Source organism: Vulpes lagopus, chromosome 14 (genome assembly GCF_018345385.1).
Source record: "Vulpes lagopus strain Blue_001 chromosome 14, ASM1834538v1, whole genome shotgun sequence".
NCBI classification, from domain to species: Eukaryota; Metazoa; Chordata; class Mammalia; order Carnivora; family Canidae; genus Vulpes; species Vulpes lagopus.
Window position 1 is genome coordinate 12,866,327 of NC_054837.1, and position 22,767 is coordinate 12,889,093.

At 53.8% G+C, this 22,767-nt stretch overlaps 1 protein-coding gene across 3 annotated transcripts in view; it reads right to left on the minus strand.

Moving 5' to 3' along the window:
* Nucleotides 1–299: 299 nt before the first annotated feature.
* The window catches only part of OSBP2 (oxysterol binding protein 2), a 189,431-nt gene continuing 166,963 nt past the window's right edge, over nucleotides 300–22,767 (minus strand). For 2 of the 3 annotated variants that reach the window (XM_041728512.1, XM_041728511.1), the window contains 11 exons: nucleotides 16,094–16,286; nucleotides 15,164–15,281; nucleotides 13,904–13,955; nucleotides 13,506–13,652; nucleotides 12,250–12,495; nucleotides 9,782–9,902; nucleotides 9,413–9,516; nucleotides 9,245–9,340; nucleotides 8,974–9,158; nucleotides 2,087–2,313; nucleotides 300–1,904 (listed from right to left, as the gene is read on the minus strand). In XM_041728512.1, coding sequence (XP_041584446.1) covers nucleotides 1,759–1,904; nucleotides 2,087–2,313; nucleotides 8,974–9,158; nucleotides 9,245–9,340; nucleotides 9,413–9,516; nucleotides 9,782–9,902; nucleotides 12,250–12,495; nucleotides 13,506–13,652; nucleotides 13,904–13,955; nucleotides 15,164–15,281; nucleotides 16,094–16,286 — 1,635 coding nt within the window. In that variant the 3' untranslated portion in view covers nucleotides 300–1,758. The remainder of the gene's footprint in view (nucleotides 1,905–2,086; nucleotides 2,314–8,973; nucleotides 9,159–9,244; nucleotides 9,341–9,412; nucleotides 9,517–9,781; nucleotides 9,903–12,249; nucleotides 12,496–13,505; nucleotides 13,653–13,903; nucleotides 13,956–15,163; nucleotides 15,282–16,093; nucleotides 16,287–22,767) is intronic. The other variant, XM_041728510.1, reaches the window with a different exon arrangement.

A 22,767-nucleotide genomic window follows, 5' to 3' on the forward strand; every position in this document is an offset into this window, starting at 1 on the left:
CCCTCTGAGAGAAGAGCACAGTGGGTGCCTTGGCTTGGCCCCAGACAGCCCCAGGCAAAGCTGTGAGCCTTCCCCTAGGATCTGTCTCTGCCTTCTGCAGCCTTCCTGTCCCAGACCCTGTCTCAACAGGTCTTCCACCCTCTTCTTTTCCCTCCCCATTCAGATCAACTTTCCATTGCGTGCCTCAGTGGAGAGCAGAACAAAGCCCCAGGCTCCGCCCCCATGCTGCCTCATAGGCTGTCACCTGTTCTGCATCAGCCCTGATCCACCCAGTCACAGACACATTCAGGGACAGGTCCTTGGAAAACAACAAATCCAAGGTTTTTATTACCGGTCAGAAGGTGCTCCCTCACAGTGTGAGAAGAGGTACATTGCACAGCTCTACTTGCAGGCCTGGTGGGGCCACCCAGCCCACCCTGCCTGCCCTGCCTCTTGAGTGGGCACCCTAAGGCATTTCATATGTTGGTGTTTTCACTTTTGTTTTCTTATAAAAACAAAACCAGTCCTGGAGTATACAGAAAAAAACCCTGTGATGAATTTTCAGGACCAAACTTAAATGGGAGGGGTTGGAGTGGGGGTTCTGAAGGGCCGGGACAGTGGCCATACTGGCCCAGTCCCCCCCACCAATTGAAAGGAGCCGTTGGAAGGGGATCCGAGGAGAGGGTGGGGCACAGCTGACAGGAGGGCCAAACTCAGACAGGAGTGCACCCTGTCTTCATCATTTTTTAGCTTTCACATACCATAGAAATTTAAGCAAAATAGCTATTTTTTATATATTAATATATCTCATATATATATAAATCAGGCAAATAAGGAGTTCAGGGGGTGTGGAGATGGGCACTCCGGAGGTGCCTGAGGCCGAGGCGGGACACTGGGTCTCTGGTGCCTGGGGGCACTAGCCCAGGCTGAGCCGAGTGTTCTTATTGCTGATTTGGGGCCTGGTTCTGGGGTGGGGAGCACCTGCAGGCCCTGCCCCCCAGCCCATCCCGGCCTCTGGGGCGAGGGAGCAACCCTCACATGGCCAAGGCTAGGCAAGGGGCTGTTGCCCTCAAATCTACGTGGGGGCCCCTCAGTGCCCCCTCCCCCACAGTGGGTGCAGCTGTAGCTCCAGAGACAACTGACCTGTGGTCTCCTGGGCCAGGTGGCCCCTCCAGTTCCCTTCTCTGTGGAGTCCGTGCTCCCAGTGACTGGGCAGCCGTGACACAAACGTGGCCCTGCTATGTCGAGCTACAAAATGCTCCCTGCTCAAAGGGGTCTGGCTTCCTGATGTCTTAAAAAGAAGGGGCTCTTGCCAGGACACATTTGTGGCAAGAAAGCACACTTAGAAAGTTGTCTGCTAAGTGTTGTACTAAAAGTATTTACTAAACGTCTTGGCTGGAAAGAAATGGAGATAGTTTTTTTCTAAAAAAGTCAAAAGTGGCTCCTCAGGAGGAGCCAGTGCCTCCCTGGGTGGGGCTGGTGACTGGGGCAGCCCAGGACTCGGGCCAGCCTGCCTGAGTTGTGGTAACTGGGAGCTGGGGTCCCACTGGGACCCAAGTCCACAATGAAGGGGCTCCGGTGACCCGGAGCACCTGGGGGCTGAAGAGAATGCAGATCAGCACTTCCTCCTTCCAAGGTGGGAGCCCCAAAAAAGTGTTTTAAAAAAAAAGGCGAGGGTGGGAAGGTTTGGGGGGAGGGCCACTGAGTACTAAATTGAGTGCATTAAAGAAGAGGTGGACCAGGCTGTGCAGGCGCCTGTATTTGCAGGAGAGGTGGCGCTCAGAAGATGTTGGGGCACATGTGCCAGTCCTGCCTCTCCTTGGCCTCCCAGTAGCCGCCCTTGTATATGCAGGCCGTCTCCCCGGTCAGCGGGTCCAGCCTCTTCTCGAACCACAGCGGCATGTACACATCGGCCTCCTTCTCTGCTGGACGGGCACATGGGCGGGCGGGGGGGTGGGCGGGGGCCTCCTTCCTGGTCCACCCCCTTCCCCATGCCCCGCCTCCCTGTCCCCCTCCCTGTCCCCTCTGCGCCCCCATTCCCTTCCTTCCAGGAAGGAGCCGCTCCCCAGCCCCAGGGTACCTTCTCTCGGCCTGCGCCCGGCCTCACCTTCCTCGGCGCCACAGCCCCGCGAGCAGGCCTCCAGCCTCCGGCGCCTGGACACGCGCTGTTTCTCCTCCAGCCGCTGCTTCTCGCTGTTGGCCTCGTCCCAGTGCCCCTTCTCCATCAGCCGCTGGTCGGGCCGCAGGCGGCTGTCGGTGGGCGCCACGCCCTCCTCGTGCTCGTTGAGGGTCAGGGCCAGCTCCGAGAAGTAGTACATGTTCTCCGCGTTCTCCCTGCGCGGGGGGGGGAGCGGGGGTGAGCGGGGGTGAGCGGGGGTGAGCGCCTGCACCTGCGCCTGCACGGCCCCCCCCCCCGGCCCCGCCCCGAGCGGCCCCGCCCGCTGCTCCCGCCTCGCTCCTTCCTCCTACTCTGGCCCTACCTCGCCGGCTCCACGCACCTGCCTCTAGTTTTGCTACATTCTACTCCTCTGGGAATTAGCGCATTTCCACCAGTTTTTCAACTAGATCAGTGCGAAGTTGTTTCTAATCTCATCACTAATCTCATCACGTCTGGGACTGGCGAGGTCCTCCCTTCACATCTGTGAGGTCGGTTACACGCGCCCCTCCCCACTCTGCAGGCCTGGCGAGGTGCCTCCACGCTCTTCATTGGTTGAAGGTGAAATTTTGTTGACTCTCTTTTAGGTTTCTCTGCTTTACTGAGTTTGCCTTTATAGTCCCTGCCCCTTCATGCAGTTACATTTTCTGATGTCCACGGTATCTTCTTAGATCCGTGGATTAGTTGGAAGTACATTTCTTGAATTTATAAACATCTGGGGATTTTTACTAGTCACCTTTATTTCTAGTATAATTGCCTTGGAGACAGACAATATACTGGCATAATCTCAGTTCTTTGAAATTTGCTGAAAGACGCGGTGTATGATCAGTTTTTGCAGATGTTCCATGTGTACCTGCAGAGAATGTTTCCTACAGTTGTCCAGTAGATTCTATGGTTTAAACTCTTTATTTTGTTTGTTTCTAGCCATTACTAAGAGGGTTTTGTTAAAATGTCCTACTTTGGTTGTAAATTAATCCCTTTCTCCTTGTCTTTCTGCCAACTTTTGCTGTTAATATTTTGAGGCTATGTTTTTTAAGCACAGGATACGTTCAGATTTAAAGCTCATCTTAGTGGATTGAGCCTTTATCATTATGTCCCTCTTAGCTCCTGTCTTACCTTTGGTTTTAAAGTCTGTTTTGCAACATTAATATAGCTACAGCAGCTTTTGTTTGTTATTTCTGTGAACATATCTTTTTCCATCTTGTTATTCCAGTCTTTTTTCACTTTCTTACTTAGATGTATCTCTCATAAGCCAGGTATAATTGGATTTTTAAAACTTATCTGAAATCTCATACCTGTAATGAGAGTAATTAATGTAATTACTGATATATTGGATTTAAGTCTATCTTTTTTTTTCCTTTTTGTTCACCTTTTTTGAATGTCAGGTGTACAGCTTTGGATTAGTCATGATCCCTTTTATGTGACACCCTCTTTTTATTGGTCCTTGCGTGCCTCACTTGTATTAATGTAACTTAACCACCAGAAGAACCTCTAAACAAAAGGTAGAATCCTAACAAAACCTACATCTAACCATATGGAAAACTCACCAATCTATCCCCTCCTCAGGCAGCTGTCAGAAAGACTCCTGGGCTCATTAGTCCCTTGCTTACCTTTTAATATAATTTTATTGAATATTTAAGTAGTATTAAATGTGCATGTATGTGTGTGTGTACTCATGTACATATATTTACATACTTGTTTTTAACCGTATAAAAAAGAATATCATGATGTATGTAATAACCTTCTGGGACTAACTTTTTTTTATTATTTACTAAAATTTATATTGTTGCATATTTCTGTGGTTCATTAGTTTCAATGAATGAATATTACTGTGTAATACTGCCTCCTGTGAATAATACCACAGTTATTCGTTCGGTAGATCTGGGTTGTTTACAAGTTTTTGCTTTGGAGTAATATTATGCATGTTTCCTGTTGTACATTTGCAGGAATTTCTCTTGAGTAGAATTGCTGGGCTATAGCGTCCGTGGCATGCTTCTTTAGGAGGTAAGGCTAACCTGCTTTTCAACATGGTGGCACCAATTCACATTCTCACCAGCGATGTGTAGGAGATATCGTGGATCTACATCTTCTTCCACACTTGATACTGTCAGGTTTTTAATTTTTCTTTAATTGAATGAAGGCAAGATGGTCTCATGTGGCTTTGATTTGCATTCCCCTGTTTACCAATGATGTTGATCATTTTCATATGATGACTGGTCACATGTATTAATTCTTGTGTGAAATTCTTCCTCATGGCTCTTGGGCTTTTTCTTCCGGATTGCTTTTGCTTTATTCATGTATTAGGTATTCTTGACTTTTTTTTAGTTATTTTCAACTGTGGTCGAATACTTTTTTATGTATTCTCAATACTGATCTGTTGTTGGGTATTAAGTGTTATGATTATCTTCTGCAAGTTTATATATTGTGTTTTCACTTTAAATTGTCACTTAATGAGCAAAACTTCTTTTAATGAAAAAATATTTTAATATAGTTCAGTACATCAGTACTCTTCTGTGTCTTGTTTAAGATCTATTTCCCTAAGGTCTAAAAGAACTCATCAGTATTTTCTCCTTAGAGTTTAACTTATTGTTTAACAGCAAATCAGGCTTAATACTTTTTCTAAGACTTTTATGTAGAGTCAATTTCTATTATAATGTCAGGGAGAGATTCAGTTAATCTTTTTCCATATGGATAACCAGTTTCCTAATTTTTTTTAGGGAACAATGCCATCTTTCCACATGATCTCACATCACCTTTGTTACATACCAAAGATATATACATCCATAGGTCTGTTTCCCAGGCTCACTGTTCTTTATTTTTATTTTTATTTATTTATTCATGAGAGACACAGAGAGAGGCAGAGATGGAGGCAGAGGGAGGAGCAGGCTCCAGGCAGGGAGCTCGATGTGGGACTCGATTCCAGGACTGTGGGATCGTGCCCTGAGCCAAAGGCAGACACTCAACCACACTGAGCCACCCAAGTGCCCTGGGCTCACTGTTCCATTGCAGCTTCAAAATAAGTCATGATATCTAGAATAGGGCTAGTGCTTATTCCTCTGTTGTTCTTCAGACATGTTTTGGCTCTCTATTCTTCAGTATAAACTTAAAAATCATAATATCAAGCAATGAAAATCACTGTTGGGATTTTGTTTGATCTACTCTTTAGATCATAACATCTTTGTAATACTAAGTCTTTCTTCTTTCTTCTGGTTTATATGTTGACCTTTCTCTAATTTCTTAGATTAGAAACTCAGAAAAAAAAAAAGTCTCAAAATGAACGAGCTTATATATGTGCCTGTTTAAGGCGATCCATTTCCTATGAAGCATCACCTTTGTTACATCTATTCTCATTAAATTTTAAGTATTTTATGATAAGATTTTATTTATTTGAGAGAGAACAAGCAGAGGGAGGAGAAGCAGGTTCCCCGCTAAGTAGGGAGCCTGACTTGGGGCTTGATTCCAGGACCCTGGGATCATGACCTGAGCTGTAGGCAGACACTTAACTAACTGAGCCACCCAGGTGCTCCAATTTAGGTATTTTAAATTTTTCATTCTAATTTATTATTTTACCCATGCGTTGTTTAGCAACTTAACAATTTTTTCCAAACATGTGGGGACTTTCTGTCATCTTGTTCATAACTTCTGACTTAGTTGTCTTATCGTAGATGTGGTCTGTATGCTACCCTCTAACTCTGTTGAGTCTTTCTTTAAGGTTCAATACACAATAGATCTTCAAATACATTTGGTGTCTACTGGGGTAAAAAGTAAAAAGTCTCTGATACAACTGCAAGTATGTAGATATCCTGTGCTGTTTTGATCTCCTCAGACGCTTGTTGATCCCCTCACCTCCCAGCCCTGCTCTGCATCTGACTGATCAACAAGTGGGAAAGGTGTAATGAAGTCTCTCTGTCTCCCATCGTGGTAATGGATATATCAATTTCTCCCTTTATTATCAGTATATGCTTTGTGTATTTTTGAGGCTGTTTCATCACATGCATAGTGAAACTCATATTTTCTGAAGAACTCAAACTTTTGTCATGTAGCAACTCTTCCATTCCTAATGATGCTTTTGTCTTATTAAAGTCTATTTTATTTGATATTAACATAGCTCTTACAGTTTTTTCAGTTAGGTATTCCCATGATGTCTTTTACTTTCAACCTCTGCATGTCTTTGTTTTTGACATTTCTTAGAAGGTGCATGTATCTGGATTTTTAAAAATCCACTCAGTATTTTGCTTTTTGACTAGTGAGTTTCACCTGTTTTTACTTGTTATGCTTGGGCCTATTCCTACTGTGTTGATTTACTGTTTTTATTTGTCCTTTTTTCTTTTCATCTTTCCTTACTATTTTAAACATATTTGTCTCTTCCTTCTAATAAGAACATAGTGATCCTTCGCATTCCTTGATGCCGTCTCCACTCTCCTCAGACCCTGTCATGTTAACATTATCTACATCTTAAGTTCTGGATTATTATGGGAGTTTTTTCTCTTCTACTGTGGTCTTAGTAAAGCACTTCTGGATTTTTTTTCTCCCCCTTTCAAAGTACTAGGAACACCTGGGTGGCTCAGTTGGTTAAGCATGGACTCTTGGTTTTGGCTCAGGTCATGATCTCAGATCATGAGATAGAGCCCCGGGTCAGCTTAGTGTTGGGCATGAAGCCTGGTTAAGATTCTCTGTCTCTGCCTCTTCCTCGGCCTCCCCTCCCTCCACCATCACCCCTCCCACCCCCGCTCACTCTCTTTCTCATTCCTTCTCTCTCTAAAACAAATAAATAAAATGCTTTTTCTTTTTTTAAAAATGATTTTTCTAATACAATTTTCTTTCTTTCTTTCTTCCTTTCTTTCTTTCTTTTTAAATTTTTATTTATTTATGATAGTCACAGAGAGATAGAGAGAGAGGCAGAGACACAGGCAGAGGGAGAAGCAGGCTCCATGCACCGGGAGCCCGACGTGGGATTCGATCCTGGGTCTCCAGGATCGCGCCCTGGGCCAAAGGCAGGCGCCAAACCGCTGCGCCACCCAGGGATCCCCTCTTTTTTTTTTTTTTTTTAAAGTTCTAATACCATTTTCATTGTGGGTTTTGTGTGGCAAACCTTCTGAGGTTGTTTGCCTGATGACATTTTCAGTTGTTGTTGTTAATGTTCTCACATTTAAATGATAGTTTGGCTGGATAAAAATCTTAACCTTCTAATTTTGTTTTCTTCTACTTTGAAAATATTACTCCAGACATTGGCTATTGAAAGATATTGATCTTTCTGATTTGTCAGTCTGATTCTTTATCCTTCATTGTAATCTTCTTGCATTCTTCTCTGGAAGCCATTAGAATCTTCTCCTTGGCATTTTAAATTTTCACTGTAGTATGGTTTGGGTGAAAGCTTTTACCTCTGGTGTCTGAAACCCTACAGGCCCTTCAACACAAGGTCTCCCATCTCTTTGTTCTTATTCTGGGAAATGTAGCTGCATTATTTAATTATTTCTCTTTCTTTTCCTTTGTTTTGTTTTGGGTTTTTTTTGTCTTTCTTTTTCTTCTGGGATTTCAATTAAACATTGTTGTAATGATTATTCTGGGAATTGTAACAAGCAGCCTTCACACAGCCAAAAGTTAACATACCTTCTTGACCTTCTTCTTGGGTAGTGCAAAGGCCTTTGAGAAGTTTCCTTTCATTTATCCCTCTTCTGACTTAAGTGATCACATAGTTATATTTTATGTTTAGAGTCTAAATTCCACAAGACATCATCACCATTCCTGTTTAGTTACTGTTCACTTAGGTTCACATAGTTTTGGTTCTTTTTTCATTCATACAACTCAGTGCTTCCATTTGGGACCACTTTCCTTCCACAGGAGATGTATCCTTTAATGTGGGTCTGCTGGTGGCAACATGAGTTTTTATATGTCTGAAAATAAAGTACTTTAAAAATAAAATACTTTAAAATTCTGTAAAGGTGTTCTCGCTGGGTGTGTATGACTGTATGCTGTCAGCGAGTCTTTCTGCACGTGGAAGGTCTCATTCAGCGGTCTCCAAGTCTCCATCATCGCGGAGGTGGAGGAGACACAGCTGTCACTCTGCTACTCCACAGAAAGTCACACGTGTCTTTTTCCAACTGGCTGCTTCATACTTCCTCTTTGACTTAGTTTCAGCATTTCTACTATAGATTTGGTGTGGAAGATTCCCTGCAGTTTGCTCCTCAGCTATGGTCTCTTTCCTCCTGGACTCTGACTAGAAGTATGCTAGACTCTGCTCACTAGCCTGACGTGTGGCTAGCCACCCCAGGGGTCTTCCTGAGATTCTGGGCTCCCAGGGCTGCTGCTCCAGGGACTCACTCGGGGCCCTGGTGGTGAGCTTTCTCTCTGTTAGCTTTTTTGTCTTTTCCAGGTCTTGTCTCTTTAGCTGACCTATATTCAGTTGATGGATTCTATTCAACCTTCCCAGTGGGGGTTCTCAAGTTCAGTTACTTAATTTTCCCTTTGTAAAACTTCTGTTTTGCTCTCTTTGGAACCTGCCGTACCATTTTTTATAGTCTTCTGTTTCTTGCATTTGGTTTTTGTTCCTTGGACTGTGGGACTGACTCTGTCCTTACCAGCCAGTTTAAAGCCTTCACAGGACTTGCTACCACTTGATATGGCCATGCTTACTTACACCTGGGTGTCTGTCTCCCTCACGGGGGTGTCAGCTGCAGAACACGGCCTCTGCCTACATGTGGACAGAACCTCTGTCTCCACCCCAGTGTCTGCCACTCATCTCTTGTCTGGCTGGATGCTATCCCCTGCCTGCCCTCTATCCCCTTGCCTCCAGCTTCTGCTCCCTGCCTGCTCTCTACCCGCCCTGCAGCCCCACTCACGGCAGCGGGTACTTCTTCCACAGCAGCTTGGCTGGCAGCGTCTGGTACACTGTCTTCTGCTTCCCATCCGAGCTGGGGCTGCTGGGGCTGCTTTGCACGATCTTGGCGCACTCCATCTGTTCATCCCACGAGCCTGACAGCACGTAGTGGGCTTTGCCCTGACTGTCACTCACCACTCCTGTCACCTGTGGACATTGGCAGGATCAGCATAGGCACACACCCCACTCTAGCACCCCTCCCCGTCGAGATCCTAAGGGGTGGCCATGCTTACTTTCCGGGCTACCTCTTTGGAGAAGTAGCTATAGGGCAAGAACTTTAGCTGGCACCGGTCCTTGGTCTTATGGTTCACGATCTCAATGTCCCCTGTCTGGTGAGGGAGGGTAGTCATCAGCGGCCCACCTCTAGGCCACATGCCCCTCCCTGAGGGCACCCTCCTGACCTGGTCGATCCAGAGCTTGCCCACAATGATGTTATGCACAGTCGAGGTGCTCTTCCTCCACACGTAGTGATTCCCACTGGCCTGGAATTCTAAGTGGATGGCACCTGGAAGCCAGATACAGGGTCAGAGGTCATGGCTCACCATGCTAGACCCCAGCCAACCCGCCTGCCCTCAGTCCCAGGGTCCTGACAACTGGAAGCAGTATTCATGTAGACTGGAGACAGGACATAGGCCAGGGAGGTGGGAAGCCAATTTGCGGAGAGACTAATGTCACTCACAGAGGCCCCAAGCTGGCTTCTGGGTTGGTAAAACCCTCCCCCTTATCCAGAACATCTTTCTGTCCTTGGAGAGCACAGGGCTCCAGCTCACCTAGCGGCATGATGGACAGGTATTTTCCCCGGAACTTGCTGGAGATGGTGATCTCCTGCCAGAGGCTCCAGCCATGCTTGGAGAACACGTAGTGTGCAGCTGATGGTGGGTGGTGGCTCACCTGAGACCAGACCCACAGGACATGAGCGTCTGCTGGACATGGGCCCAGGCTCGCTCCCCAACCAGCTGGGGGGACAGCCTGCCCCGTGCTCAGCACAACCAGCTCCCTGGCTCTGGGAGCAGGCCTGCCTGTTCCTCTAGGGACCACAGACTCATAGCAGCCCCCAGGAAGGATGGTGCTTTGAGTGAAAAAGCAAGGGTGTGGTAGTGGGACCAGCCGGGGCTGTCCTGGGTTTGCTGTGGTTGGGAGAAGAGGGCTGAGGCTTCTCTCTGCTGGACTTGGGCTCTGAATGGGGGTGACAACAGAGCCTGGCCTCAAGGAGGCCCCTGGGACAAGCTGTGCTGAGGGCTACTGTGCCCACTCTCTAGTTAGCTGCCCCACTCATCTGCAAAGGGCTGCATCTACTGTGCTGTGTTGCACGGGGGGGCCAGGCCAGGGAAGCCATTCTAACTTCCTTCCTCCCTCCAGGCCAGCAAGGCTCCAGAGCGGGAATCTACCTCAGCGGCCTGCCTGCCCCAGGTGTGGATGGTGTTGCAGCAAGCTCTGCACAGCCCTGCCCCTCGCCACTCCACTCTGGCACTGGGCACCCCTTACTGCCGCCTCACCTGCCGGTGCTCCCCTATCCGCTTCCCCCCTTCTTTGTTCTTCCTCATCTCCATGGCTCCTTTGGTGGTAGGGTCCTAGGGCTCAGCCTCCCCCCAGCTTCCTCACTCCCCAGGGCACCTTGCTGCTGGATCTCGGCCTCAGGCAGGCTTGGGCCCAGCTGTGCCCTCCAGCTGCCCACCGGATGTTCCACTCAGGTGGCTGTTTGGACTGACCAGATTGCCTGACGTGCCCACCTGCATCTCTCATTGTCTCCTGTCACCGGAAGTGACACCTCACTTCCTCCCTGGCCTCAGAAGCACAAGTCAGACCCACCAACCACTCCTTGTCGCCCACGGCCAAGGCCTAAGTGCCCTAGAGCCCTCCACACTGGCAAACTCAAGCACATGCCTGGAGGTCCGCATCATGGCTTCTTGCTCAGGCTGATGATCACGTCGTAACAGCTGCTCACACCAGATGCTTCCGAGTCATCCCTGGCCTTCTTTCTTGTGTTCCTCCTCTAATCCTTAGTAAATCCTGGCTGTGTTTTCTTCAAAATACATCTAGAACCCGCCCCATCCCCCACCAGGCCAGAGTGGGTGGTGCAAAGCGGCTGCAGGCTTTACTCTCTGTGGCAGCCAGGGGGGCCCCATAAAATAAGTCAGGTGTCACAAGACTCCTCCACCTGCCACACACAGTGAAACCGGAGGCCTCAGGCTGCCTGCCCACTTCCTCTCTGGCCTGTGCTCCTTTCTCCCTCTCAACTTCAGCCAGCTCTCTAAAGGAGCCAGAACTATCCGACACACGCAGCACCTGCTCCTCATGGCCCCTCTCAGGAGAACAGGCACCCCGTCCGCACCTGGTGCTTTGGGGGCACTGGGTCAACTCTGTTCGGTGAAGAAGTGAATTCACTCAGGAGTTCAGGCCCAGAACACCAGGCTCATCCTTGCTGCTTTCTTTTGCCTCCCTCCCTCCTCCTTCACCCCACATCTAAAGAGTTAGCAGATCCCCAGGCTCTGCTTTCTAAGCAGCCTGTGCTCTGCCCCCCACGTGCCCTGGTGTGTCACGGCCACCACCCTCCTGTAGTGCTACACTGCAGCCGAAGCACGCCTTTTAAACTAGCCACTTGGCCGTGAAATGTCTGCTTTCTGAGCTCCGTCCCAAGCCCAGAACAGTGACTGGCCCACAGCTGATGTCCAGCAGCCCACTTGGGAAGCTCTATGTTGGATGCCTTCATGCAGCACCCACTTGGGTTCTCCCAGCAGCGGGGGAGGCACCAACAGAGTCACCCCTTTTCAGACAAGGGCGCCAAAGCTCAGGCTGAGATGCCACTGCTGAGGCTCCCAGACCTCAGGGCCCAGTTTTGGCTCCGCCCCGTGAGAATACGCATCTCTGTAGGGAAGGCATGGAGAAGGGATAAGGGCAAGCTGACCTGCCCCCCCCCCCCCACGGCAGGACCTCTGGACCCCAGGAGCTCCTCACACTCTAAGCCATCACCGACCAGGCTCCCCTCTGCCTGCCACCTCCCCCCCTCTGGTCCACCTGAACGGCCCGACAGCACCAGACACATATCCCTTGATAGCTGCATGGTTCCTAGCAAGGAGAGGGGCCTCCCCTGCCCTGCACACCAGCCCTGACTCTGTCCTGGGACAGGTAGCGTGTCCTGGGACCTGCCCCTGCTGCAGGAGGCCCAGCTGCTGACTGGCTCGGCCCCACGGGCGTGGGCCTGGCTGGAGTGGATCAGCGGAGCGTGAGTCGAGCTCACCTGCTCGCAGAGGGAGCGCAGGCCCATGTCATCGAGGCGGTCCAGCTCAAAGGTCTCCCCCAGCATGGGGTTGAAGGGCTTGGCGATGCGGTGCACAGTGGTGGAGTAGGAGGACACGGAGAAGGCGGCCACCAGGCACATCTGCTCCACCGAGCTGGTGCAGTGCACCGCCTTGTCCAGCAGGTGGTGGTACTCCAGGTCCTCCGTCAGCCGCTGGAGCATGGACAGGGGCTCGTTAAAGTTGACCTGCGGACAGGCAGCGGTCAGGCGCGGCTCCGGTGCGGACCCCCGGAGCCCCGGGCCCCAGGTCGGCAGGCACCCTCACTTGCTCAGGTGTCCGTGGGCACCGCTGCTGGGGGCGCTTTCACCGTGAGTTTCCTCTGCTCTAAAGCCCTGTTCAAACCCACTGCTCCCTGCACGCTCCTCCCCAGCGCCTCCGGCCTCAGTTTCTCCACAGCCTCACCGCTTTCTGACCTGCTCTATCTCGTACCCTGGCGCTGGTGGTTACTGTCACTCTCCCCTCCGAGGATGGGAATGCCACAGACGCCAGGGTTTCTGACTTGGTCAGCAGAGTCAGAGTCAGTGAGTGGATGGGTGGGTAGATGAGGGGGTCTTCCTTCTGAGCTGTTCTGGGTTTCTGGTAAAGTTCCTGTAGGTGGCCCCCCATCCTGGCCTCGGACAGGGACGGCCCTGTGTTCTCTCGTCCACCCAGACACTGTTGTGTGGCCTCTGTGACCCTCCCCGCTTTGCAGATGTGGACACACAGGCCATAGTCGTGACGGGGCTTGGCCCCAGGGCACAGAGTGAAACCAAGTCTGGCCGGAACCCAAAGCTCTTCCTCCCCGGAGATGCCATTTCAGCCTGGTGGCACGAGGATGCCAGCTCTACCCTCATTTTGTGACCTCACTGGCATGGGCACCAGACACCACTCTGGGCACAGGGGACAGCCCAGCCCTGCTGCCTCCTTCTACGAGGTTGGGCCAGCCAGGATACTATGAAGCCCTGCCAGGGACAGAGGTGCTCTCTGGGGGTCCCCACGTCCCCCCTTAGCTCCTTCCCTCAGAGACTGAAACCTCTGTTCTTAGGGGGATTTTGGCAACGTCGTTGAACACGATTTGATCATTTGTTACATGCTCCTCCGGTGTCATTAAGAAAATAACACCTGGGCTGCTTATACTTCTCAGAGGCCATGACCTCTCCCCCACACACACCAAGAGCCCGCGGAGCCTGCTGCGGCTGCCGGCTCCAGCCCGTACCGGCATGGGGATCTTGGAGAGCTCCCGGCCGATGCAGTTCTTCATGATGCTCCAGAGATTAAGGCTGTAGTTGGGTTTGTCAGGAATGCGGACACGCCTCTTGACTTTGGGGGGGCCCTTGGGCACAAGCGAGGCGCCATCTAGCACCTGCCAGAGAGAATGTGGCTGCTAACGGAGGCCGGGGCTCCCCTCCAGCCCTCCAGCCCTGGCCCTACCTCCACCCAGTGCAGTCGGAGGACCGAGCTGGCCACTGGCGAGTTGCTGGCGCAGCAGCAGGCTGATTGCCCGATCGGTCAGACCAGGGTGTGTGCAGCCAGGGCACCGAGGCCACCCCCAGGGGCCCAGAGCCACGGTGCCAGCCTGCCCTCCGGACACCCTTGGGGTCTCCCCTCACTTACATTGTCTGATGAGGTCCAGTCCACTGAGCCTGTGGTCCCACCCTCTGCTTTTCTGGAAGAAACACAAAAGGGGAGGCAAGTTATTTACAAATCCTGAGGCGTCCTGGGGACCTAGCCAGACCCCTCAATGAGGTGCAAGGGGCGCCCCACCCCAGGGCTGCTTCTCCAAGGGGACATCTCCCGTCAGTCCATAGAGGCCAAAAATGTGTGGCCAGGGGTTTTAATCGGCCTCTCCCCACACCCCCCCAGACTGGGCTTCAGGGAGCCCACAGAAGGCAGTGTGGGTTGTGATGGACAGCAGAACAGATGTAGGGGGGGAGGGGAGGGGTAAAGCCACTGGGAAGCCTGTAGTCCCTTGTCCATGAGGGGCTGAGTGCCCTGCCTCAGGGTGTACCCACAGGTGAGCATGAGAGGCTCTGACTCTGCTTGGCCCCATGGGTGAAGGTGGCAGTGAGCAGTTATGTCACCGTTCCCAGGAGCAGCAGCTCCTCCCCAGGCCATGGCAGGGGCCCCAGACACTGGTGGGGCCATCGGCCACTTCTGTGTCCCTCAGGGCTGCCACTCACCACCCTTCTACTGTTAGGGCCTGAGCAAAGTAATGAGAAGAGTCTAATGAGGCAACTCCTAAGTAGAGCAAATCTCCACAAAGCCCCAGGGTGCTGCCTTCTGACCCAGCCCGCCACCCAGGTCTCCAGCTCTTCCCTATTGTGGGTCTGGCCCCCAGCTGCATGGTCCCACCCATGGGCACTTCCTGAGGATCCCAGAGTCTGACAACAATGTCCCAGTTACCACTATGTTCTAATGTGTATCTAGAAGCATCCTAAAAGAGGAGGCTTTTATGAAAAAAATGAAAGGCTTAGAAATAGAAAATAAGAGGAACGTCCTGCATGTCCTGTATGTTCAGGAATGCTGGCGTGGTGGAGGGAGTGGTGGAGGGAGTGGTGGGGACTGCCCCAGCTCTGAGGCAAGAAGGCGCAGTGCCTTCCAGGCCTTCCAGGCCCCGGCCCCAGCCAGCTGGCTGACTGGATCCCACCAAGGCCTGGCTTCCACCTCCACTTAAAGTCACACCCTGATTCAAATTCTCTGTGGGCATTCTGGATGTAAGGAAGAACAGGATAAATTGAATCAAAATATAACGTGAAGCAAGACTTGAAACCCCAAGTGCAGAGAGTATGTGGAGCCTAAGAAGAAGGAGGCGAGAAAGGCTAACCACGGGGGAGAGGCTCCTTCTGGGCGGCCGGCCCTGCCTGGAGAGCGCACCTGTCCTCCTTGGCCTCAGTGATCACGGTAATGAAGGATGTAGAGTCTTCCATGGCGTCGAAGTACTCAGTATCTTCATCTTCCTCACTGTCTTCTCCTTTGGGAGTTAAGAGGCTTCCTAGAGACACACACGAAACCGCTGCCTCAGTTTGCAGCTCTGTGAACTCACTCACTTGCCTGAGGAAGTCCAGAGCCCAAATGGCGCCCCCCGCTTTGGATCCTGCCTCCCAAGGCCCCCTTGTCCCCTCCCCACTCCAGTCATCCAGTCACCTGGTCTGCATTAACCTGGCTATGGCTGCCCTCGCTCCCCTTCCTTGAATGAGCGTCCTGCTCAGCGCTCTGGCTCAGAGGCCTCCCTCCTGGAAGCCTCCCCCGATTCCTCAACATGCTGGTCAGTCTCTCTGGGGCCTCGCTTCCCTTTCTGACGGGCCTGTCACCCCCTGCCCAAGGCTAGGTGGGCCGCCACCTGGCACCGGGGCAGCCCTGCCACAGAGGGAGTTAGGCTCCCTGGACTTTTCTTGTGAGAACTGGAGCCTAAATGCAGGGAGATAATTGCCCTTTGGTGGTGAGTGTGGGAAACACAAGCACGCAGGCGGGCCCAGATGCAGGCACGTTAAGAGGTATGTGCATCGGGGCAGAGGCTGCGTAAGCAGAGTCAGCTGGCCGAAGGAGTAGACGGGGCGCCTGGGTGGCACAGTGGTTGAGTGTCTGCCTTTGGCTCAGAGTGTGATCCCGGGGTCCTGGGATCGAGTCCTGCATTGGGCTCCCCACAAGGAGCCTGCTGCTTCCTCTGCCTCTGCGTCTCTCATGAATAAATAAAATCTTTAAAAAACCCCAAAAAACGAGGAGTAGACAGAGCATAGGTTGGACGAACAGAGGCCAAGCAGCCCTGAGCATGGGGCCCAGGCTGGGTGGCCGTCACCCACTCACCTTCGCTGAAGCTCTTGGTGGGGTTGGCGGTCCGGCCGGGGGCGCTGCGGAAGGCGCGCTCGAGACTGTTGTGCTGTTTGGCTAGCTGCTCAATGGTCTCCTCCAGGTGGATGCGCTGTTCTTGCTCATACTGCAGGGCGCGCTGCCATTTCCGGCTGTGTGTCTCTGCTAGTTCCAAGAAGTCTCTGCAGGCCTGGGTCGGGGGGGCGGTGGCTGGTGAGCACAGGGCCTGGGGCAGGGGCCTGTCTGCCCCACACCCCACCTGCCAGTCAGTGAGGAAGGGCCTGGGGTGCTCTCACCCCCCCTAGTAGGGGTGCTCAGAAACACTTCTGCTGCCCTTTCGGCTTCTGTGGGGACATGGGGACTCTTTGGCTTTCTCAGAGCCAGCCTGGGGACAGGCATCTGCCCTGGGCGGCATCCCACAGTCAGGATGCCATCTGAGAGTGCCAAGCCCGGGCTGTGGCTGGCAGATGCTAGGTTTTCAGACGGCCGGGGCCTGAGTTCAGCTGCTGCATCCTCAGGGTGCTGGACCTGAGGTCTGTCCCAACCTGTCCCCATGAGAACCCGAAGTATATGCAGCTCTGGGGCCAGTCCCTGTCCTTGGCATGGAAGGAAGGAAAGCCACATTCAGCTATCCTTCTTGGCTTTGAGAGGTAAAGGTCTTGTTTGGCACAGGAAATGAGACTGGACCTTTCCACGAGGTTACCTCAAAGTCTGTATCTGCTTTTTAAGTAAGGTTCCCCTTCAAACTTGTGGCCTACTGACACCCAGGTTCTTTCCAGCTTCCCAGGTCCGTAGTGGTTCCACTACACTCTTAGGAAGGAGGGGTTGTCATTCTGCCCCTGTCGTCAGGGAGGGCCCGGCTCAGCTGTCCCCAGAAGGCAGTGAGGTCCGAGCCAGGGACCCCTGGATTTGCCCCTCCCAGCCTCCTTTAACTCAGTGTGAAGGGCCAGGCTTCCTCGGCCCACCGGGCACCCAGGCCCTGCCCCCAGCACTCCCCACGCCCTGTGGCACCCACTGCTCTGCTCAGCTCCACACATCACACGCTGTCTGACCCCTGCCTGACCCCAGGGGTTGGAGTCATGCTCTCCTGGAAGGAGAGGCACACCGCCCCTCATCCATGCCACAAGGACAATGCAGCCCTGTCCTGAGGGCTCTTGGGAGGAAGGAGGCAGGAAGGTGATGTGGAGTGCCAGGCCGAGGAGTGCTCTCTAGACACTCGTGCGGGGTGGGGGGGTACCCCGCAGGCATCGGCAGCTGCCCACCGGCTCACCCCGCTGCTCTGACCAGTCCCCCGCCCTGGGAGGGCACTTGTGCCAGCTCGGTCAGGTCCCCTCACTCACCCCTCCACTCCCCACAATCTCATGTCTACACGTCAGCTTCTCTAGTGACCATGCCTGTTTCTCTTTGTCCCATGGAACCCCCAAACTCAACAGCTGCTCCAGACATTTGCTGGAGTGGACACCCTGCTAAGGGCTGGGTGTTGGGGCCTCTCGGGAGAACAGACGGAAGGTGCCTCGCTAGAGGGGGCAGGCTCCTGCGGGGAAGGGCCCCAGTCGGGGCCCCAGAGGGCAGGCTGCCTGGCAGGCCCCAGCAGCACCCCACGCCTCAGCCTTCCCCCTTGCGCCTTCCCTCCTCTCATCTCCCCTCCCAGCATGAGGAGTGCCCCCCCCACACACACCATTCTGCAGATGTGATGGAGGCCCAAGGAAACCAGCAAAGTAGAGTCAAAGGACTTGTTATCAGGCCTGCGCTTCTGTGCAGGCCATGCTGCCCCTCTGAGCCTGTGTCCTGTGAGACAGAACAGTAATATCTGCTCTCACAGGTCCCTGTCTGCCTTGGCCCAGCACAATCCTCAAGGTCGGAGGAGTGGCAACATCTCCCATTGACATATGAGGAAACTGAAGCTCAGTTTCCAGCAGCTCCCCTGCCAGGCTCTGGGGAGGAGGTGTATTCACTCCCTCTCAGATTCAGGAGCTTCCCCACTCTCCCTGAAAGGTCCCTCCTGGCCACACCTAAGCCACTGTAACCCGCTTCTCCAGGAGGGGCAGGGATTTATACAGGCAGGTGACCTGGCACAGGTTGGAGCGGGAGTAGAGAAATCTCCTTATGCATTTATCAGGCTCTGGAGACATAGAGAGGCTGCACCCAAGGCAGCCACAGGCCAGGGCTCTTTAGTTTGTAAATTCTGGATCTTTGAGGCTCACCAGCTGGTGTGGGGCTGCATTCACTGAAGCTCATGCAATTTGGGGATGAGGACAGGCCCAACTCTGCTGCTCCCTGGCTTGTGACTTGGAGCCAAGCCTTTACCACCCAGGATCCCCCAGCAGCCTTGTCCCTGGCCCCTGCTCCTCTCTCACCACTGCAGACCCCAGGGTGGGGGCCCTGATGGCAGACACATGACCACCCACTCCAAAGGCCGACTAGAGTTTGCCCCGGTGGGTACAGGAAATAGTAGTGGTGCAGGGTGGTGGGCAGAATACTCTTCTGGGCACGTCAGAAATGTTCCAGATGCGTATAGGAGTCCTGGTGAAACAGGCTCTGAGGTCACATGGCCAGAGGCAGCAGACCCAGACCCGGACCCCAGCTCCTTGTCCCAGAGCTCGGGCCACTCTGAGCCACCCCTCCCTCAAGATCCCTATCCCATGTCCTCCTTGGCTTTCCCACAGCCCCAAGCTCAGCCATGGTGCCCAGTCAAGTTAGTCTCAGATCCTGCTGCCCGTTTGCTGACCAAGGAAGGAGTCCTCACACCGGGGTGCCGGTCCACCTGGCTGCTGGCCTCAGCAGCTTGCCAGGCCCTGTGGAGCTGGGTGTGTGGAACAGGTCAGAAAGAGGCCCAAGTGCTGGTGGAGGGGGAGCACCTCATTTCCCTGGGTGGGCATGGGTGCCAGGCACATCACTTCAGCAAAGCGCCTTGCCAGCTCCCCCTCCCGCCCCCCGAGCCTTAAGCCTAGGGAGAAGGAGCACCCCAAGGCACGAGCAGGATGGGCCCCAGTGCCAGCCTTCCCCACAGAGCCAGGCCTACCTGTCTCGGGGTGAGGGTGCAGGTGCCTAGGCTGTGCCAAGCACTCGGCCTTTCTATGAGCAAGATGCACAATGGGGGGATCCCTGGGTGGCGCAGCGGTTTAGCGCCTGCCTTTGGCCCAGGGCGCGATCCTGGAGACCCAGGATCGAATCCCACATCAGGCTCCCGGTGCATGGAGCCTGCTTCTCCCTCTGCCTGTGTCTCTGCCTCTCTCTCTCTCTCTCTTTCTCTCTCTCTCTCTCTGTGACTATCATAAATAATAAATTAAAAAAAAAAAAAGATGCACAATGGGTGCCTGATGGTCTTCTGGGTTCTTCTTGGTCTGTGGGTGTTCTGCCTGGTGGCATGCTGCCCCCCTCCCCCACCGGATGGCCTGGCAGCCGCACCAAGCCAATGCCCTCCTCAGCACTGCTCCCACACACATGCCTTCCACAGCTCCCTGGCGACTTCTACAGCTCCAGTTTTAACACTGATGGGCACTTTGCTTTCATAGAACTCCTGTCATTTACAACAGGACAAGTCATCCACCCTTCCACCCTCACGTGCCTACCTGGTGTCCCTCTTCAACTGCCAAGGTTTCTTCCTCTGCTGCCGCCAGCCTTCTCCAGGGCCCATCCCAGCCACGCTGTAGAGAGAGGCCGGCGCCAGCCTGGCCCCCCTGCCCTGGAATGCTGAGCTGGGCTGTGCACTGTGCGCTCACTAAGCTGGATTAGGCCTGGGGCCCGCCGGGGGCTGGCTGGGGGGAGCTTCCGTGGGCCCAGGGAGGGGCCTGGCTGACCCATACCCTGAACTCCGTCCCATTTCCCCTGAGGCTCGGCCACGACTCTCAGAGAACTCGCACCCAGCCCTGAGCAAGAGCAGTTTCCTAAGCCACTCCGAAGCCCCCTACCCGAACTAGCTCTTAAGTGATGCAAGGGACCAGGATGGAGCAGAACAAGGAGTCCGGCCTCTGGGCCCCTCATGGGCACTGCCTACGCCTACCCTGGGCCAGGCCTATAGCATCCTGGGCCTTGGTGTCCTCCTGCACAGTCCCTGATTCCATGACCCAATGAGCGGTCGCCCTCTGGGTGGGAACAAGGTTCTGGTCTCCCAGCCCTGTCCCTTCCTCCTGCCCCCCATGGCTGTTGAGAGGGTCCCCGAGATAAAGAGGTGTGGGGTCCTGGGGGTAGTGCCATTTTACCTCTGTGTGGAGGCTGGGGAGCCTGCTGAGCTGCCCCCAAGCAGTGAGAACCCAGAAGCCCAGGACTGAAAAGGCACCCTCTGTACTGGAGCTGGTCTGCTCAGCAGGAGGCTGGGGGTGCTGCTGGGCCTGCCCACCCACCACTGGCTCTCCCCGTTCAGTAGCCCCAACTGGTGAAGGGGTTGTGAGGCCTCTCTTCCAAGCCGTGCGAGCTCCAAGGGGAGCTGCTGCTGGTCATCCTGACAGGGATCCCGCGGGTCAGACAGTGTCTCCGAGCTGCAAACCTTTGCCCAGCTGTGCCAGGAGGAAGGAGGACAAACTCTAATCGCTTTTGTTGCTCCTAATCCTAATCCTGACAACGACCTCGCCGTTCCCCAAAGATGGGCAGGTGAGCAGGGCATGGGGTCAGCCGTCCTGGGTCCTATGCCCATCCTATGTGTAGCCCAGGAAGCCTCTGGAGCTCTCACAAGGGGATGCAGAGCCAGGACCCTGCTTAGGCCTGGCCTTCAGGGGCTGCTTGGGAAGCACTGGCCCCTGCATTGTCACTGCCTCCTAGACGAGGGCATGAGGAAGGTGCCAGAGGATTGCTGGACATTGGGGGTGGCTGGCCCTTGGACTCAGGGAGGAGGTGGGGTCAGGCTAGCGGGAACCCTCAGGCTTTCAGGCTCCCAAGTGGATGGGTAGTTGGGCCTTTCCACTCTCAGCGTTGCTGGGGCTGCCCATCTACCAACTACCCCACCTCACTGGTCCTCACACGGCCAGCATAACTGTGGACCTGCCTCTCACTGGCCTTTTATCATAAAGTAGCAAATAGAACGAAGTGGTCCTGGTCTTCCTGAGCCACAGTGCATGGCCAGAAGCTCACACCTGGGGACACACTAGGGTGAACAGGGTCTCTCCTTCTCCCCCTCACCAAGGAGCAGCAGGCTGCCCTCAGTTCACACCTCCCAAAGGCAGGAAGGAGCAGTGCTGAGATTCAGGCCAGGCCTACATGGCTCGGAGGCTGCTGCAGCAGGACATGCACAGCCATCTCAGGCCTCCAAGACCAAGAGCGGGGACCCCTGGAGCCATGATGGTCATGCTGGGCTAACCTGGGGCTTTGGGGGGATAGTCCCTCTAGGTCAGGCCTAGCCAAGCTGCCACGCTGTGTCTTCAGCACCCTCCTGGCCCCTAGAGGCCGAGCAGCTCCCAGGCCAGGCCAGGCCAGGCCAGCCATCCGCCTCTGTCCCCTCCTCACACTGCACTCAGAATGGCCTGCTCAGCACACACGGAGGCCAGCCCTTCCCAAACACCGAAGGGACAGTCATGGCTTCTCCTTGATATGATTCAGGGCACTGGAGAGGCAGCTTTTCAATTCAATTCAAACTTTAAAATAGCCCTTTGCACATTCTAAATAGTTTACCCCTTGAGCACAGGAACCAGCACCATCTGGCCGCTAGTTTGCCAACTGATTTTAAACAGTTATGGAATCTATTTTTATTCATCCCCCCAAGCCCCAAATGAGCAAGCTGTCAAGAGCAGAACAGTGGTCAGGTGGACAGGAACCTGCCCACGGGTCCCAGAAGGACAAGGGAGGGCAGCTCCGGGCCCCTCACCACTGCTCTGCTTGGGTCGGGGGCAAGAACCCCTTTGTGATCTCCAAATGGGGCTAGGGGAAGCCTCAGAGCATTTTGGGCAGCAAACAGTTCCGATCTGGGGCTGTATTTCTATGATGCCCCGAATCTGAGGCCTTGGCCTACTGCTCCGTCTATCTCTGCTACACCTCGTGCCCGGCCCTCCTGGCCCTCCTTGTCCCCAGCCTGTCCGCGCCTGCACTTTTCTCTTCTAGCCTCCTTCAACTGGATTTGGAGCCTACTCCCTCCTAGTCTGGCTGTGCCCCAGGGCTGGACCAGGGCCTGCATCGGATCACAGAGGGATCACCGAGGGCCCCCTATGTCTCCGTGTCTGCAGAGGGCTGCACACCACCCTGCTGCAAAGTGCTCAGCAGATGTAAGCCAGGCTGACCTGAACTCCTGGCTCCTAAGGGCCCTGGGGGGGCCATGTGGTTGGAGGGGCTGAGTCCTGGGCTCCAACCCAAGTCATACACTCTGAGGAGCTTCCCACAGCTCAAGGGTGGGGGCTGTGTCAGGAGCAACTGCCTTGTTTGGGGGCAGTCCCCTCCCCGACAGGGGCCTGGAGGAGCAGCCGGTGGGGAACAAGCCAGAGGCTGCCAGCCTGTGGAGGGGCTCAGAACTGGAGGGAACTGACACCAGCACCTGCCACTCAGCCCTCCATGCCTTCTAACTGGACTGCGGCTGCCTGGGCTAAGAGGAGGAGATGTGAGCGGGTGGCATATGGAGGTCCCGTGGGCTTGGTGGCAGAGAAGTGGGCTGCAGGCAAGTCCCTAGTCAGACTCCACTGCCTGGGGCCTGCCAGAGAACCTGCTTCCCCAGGCCAGGGAGGGGAGAACTGGCCCTCACGTCCCTCTGG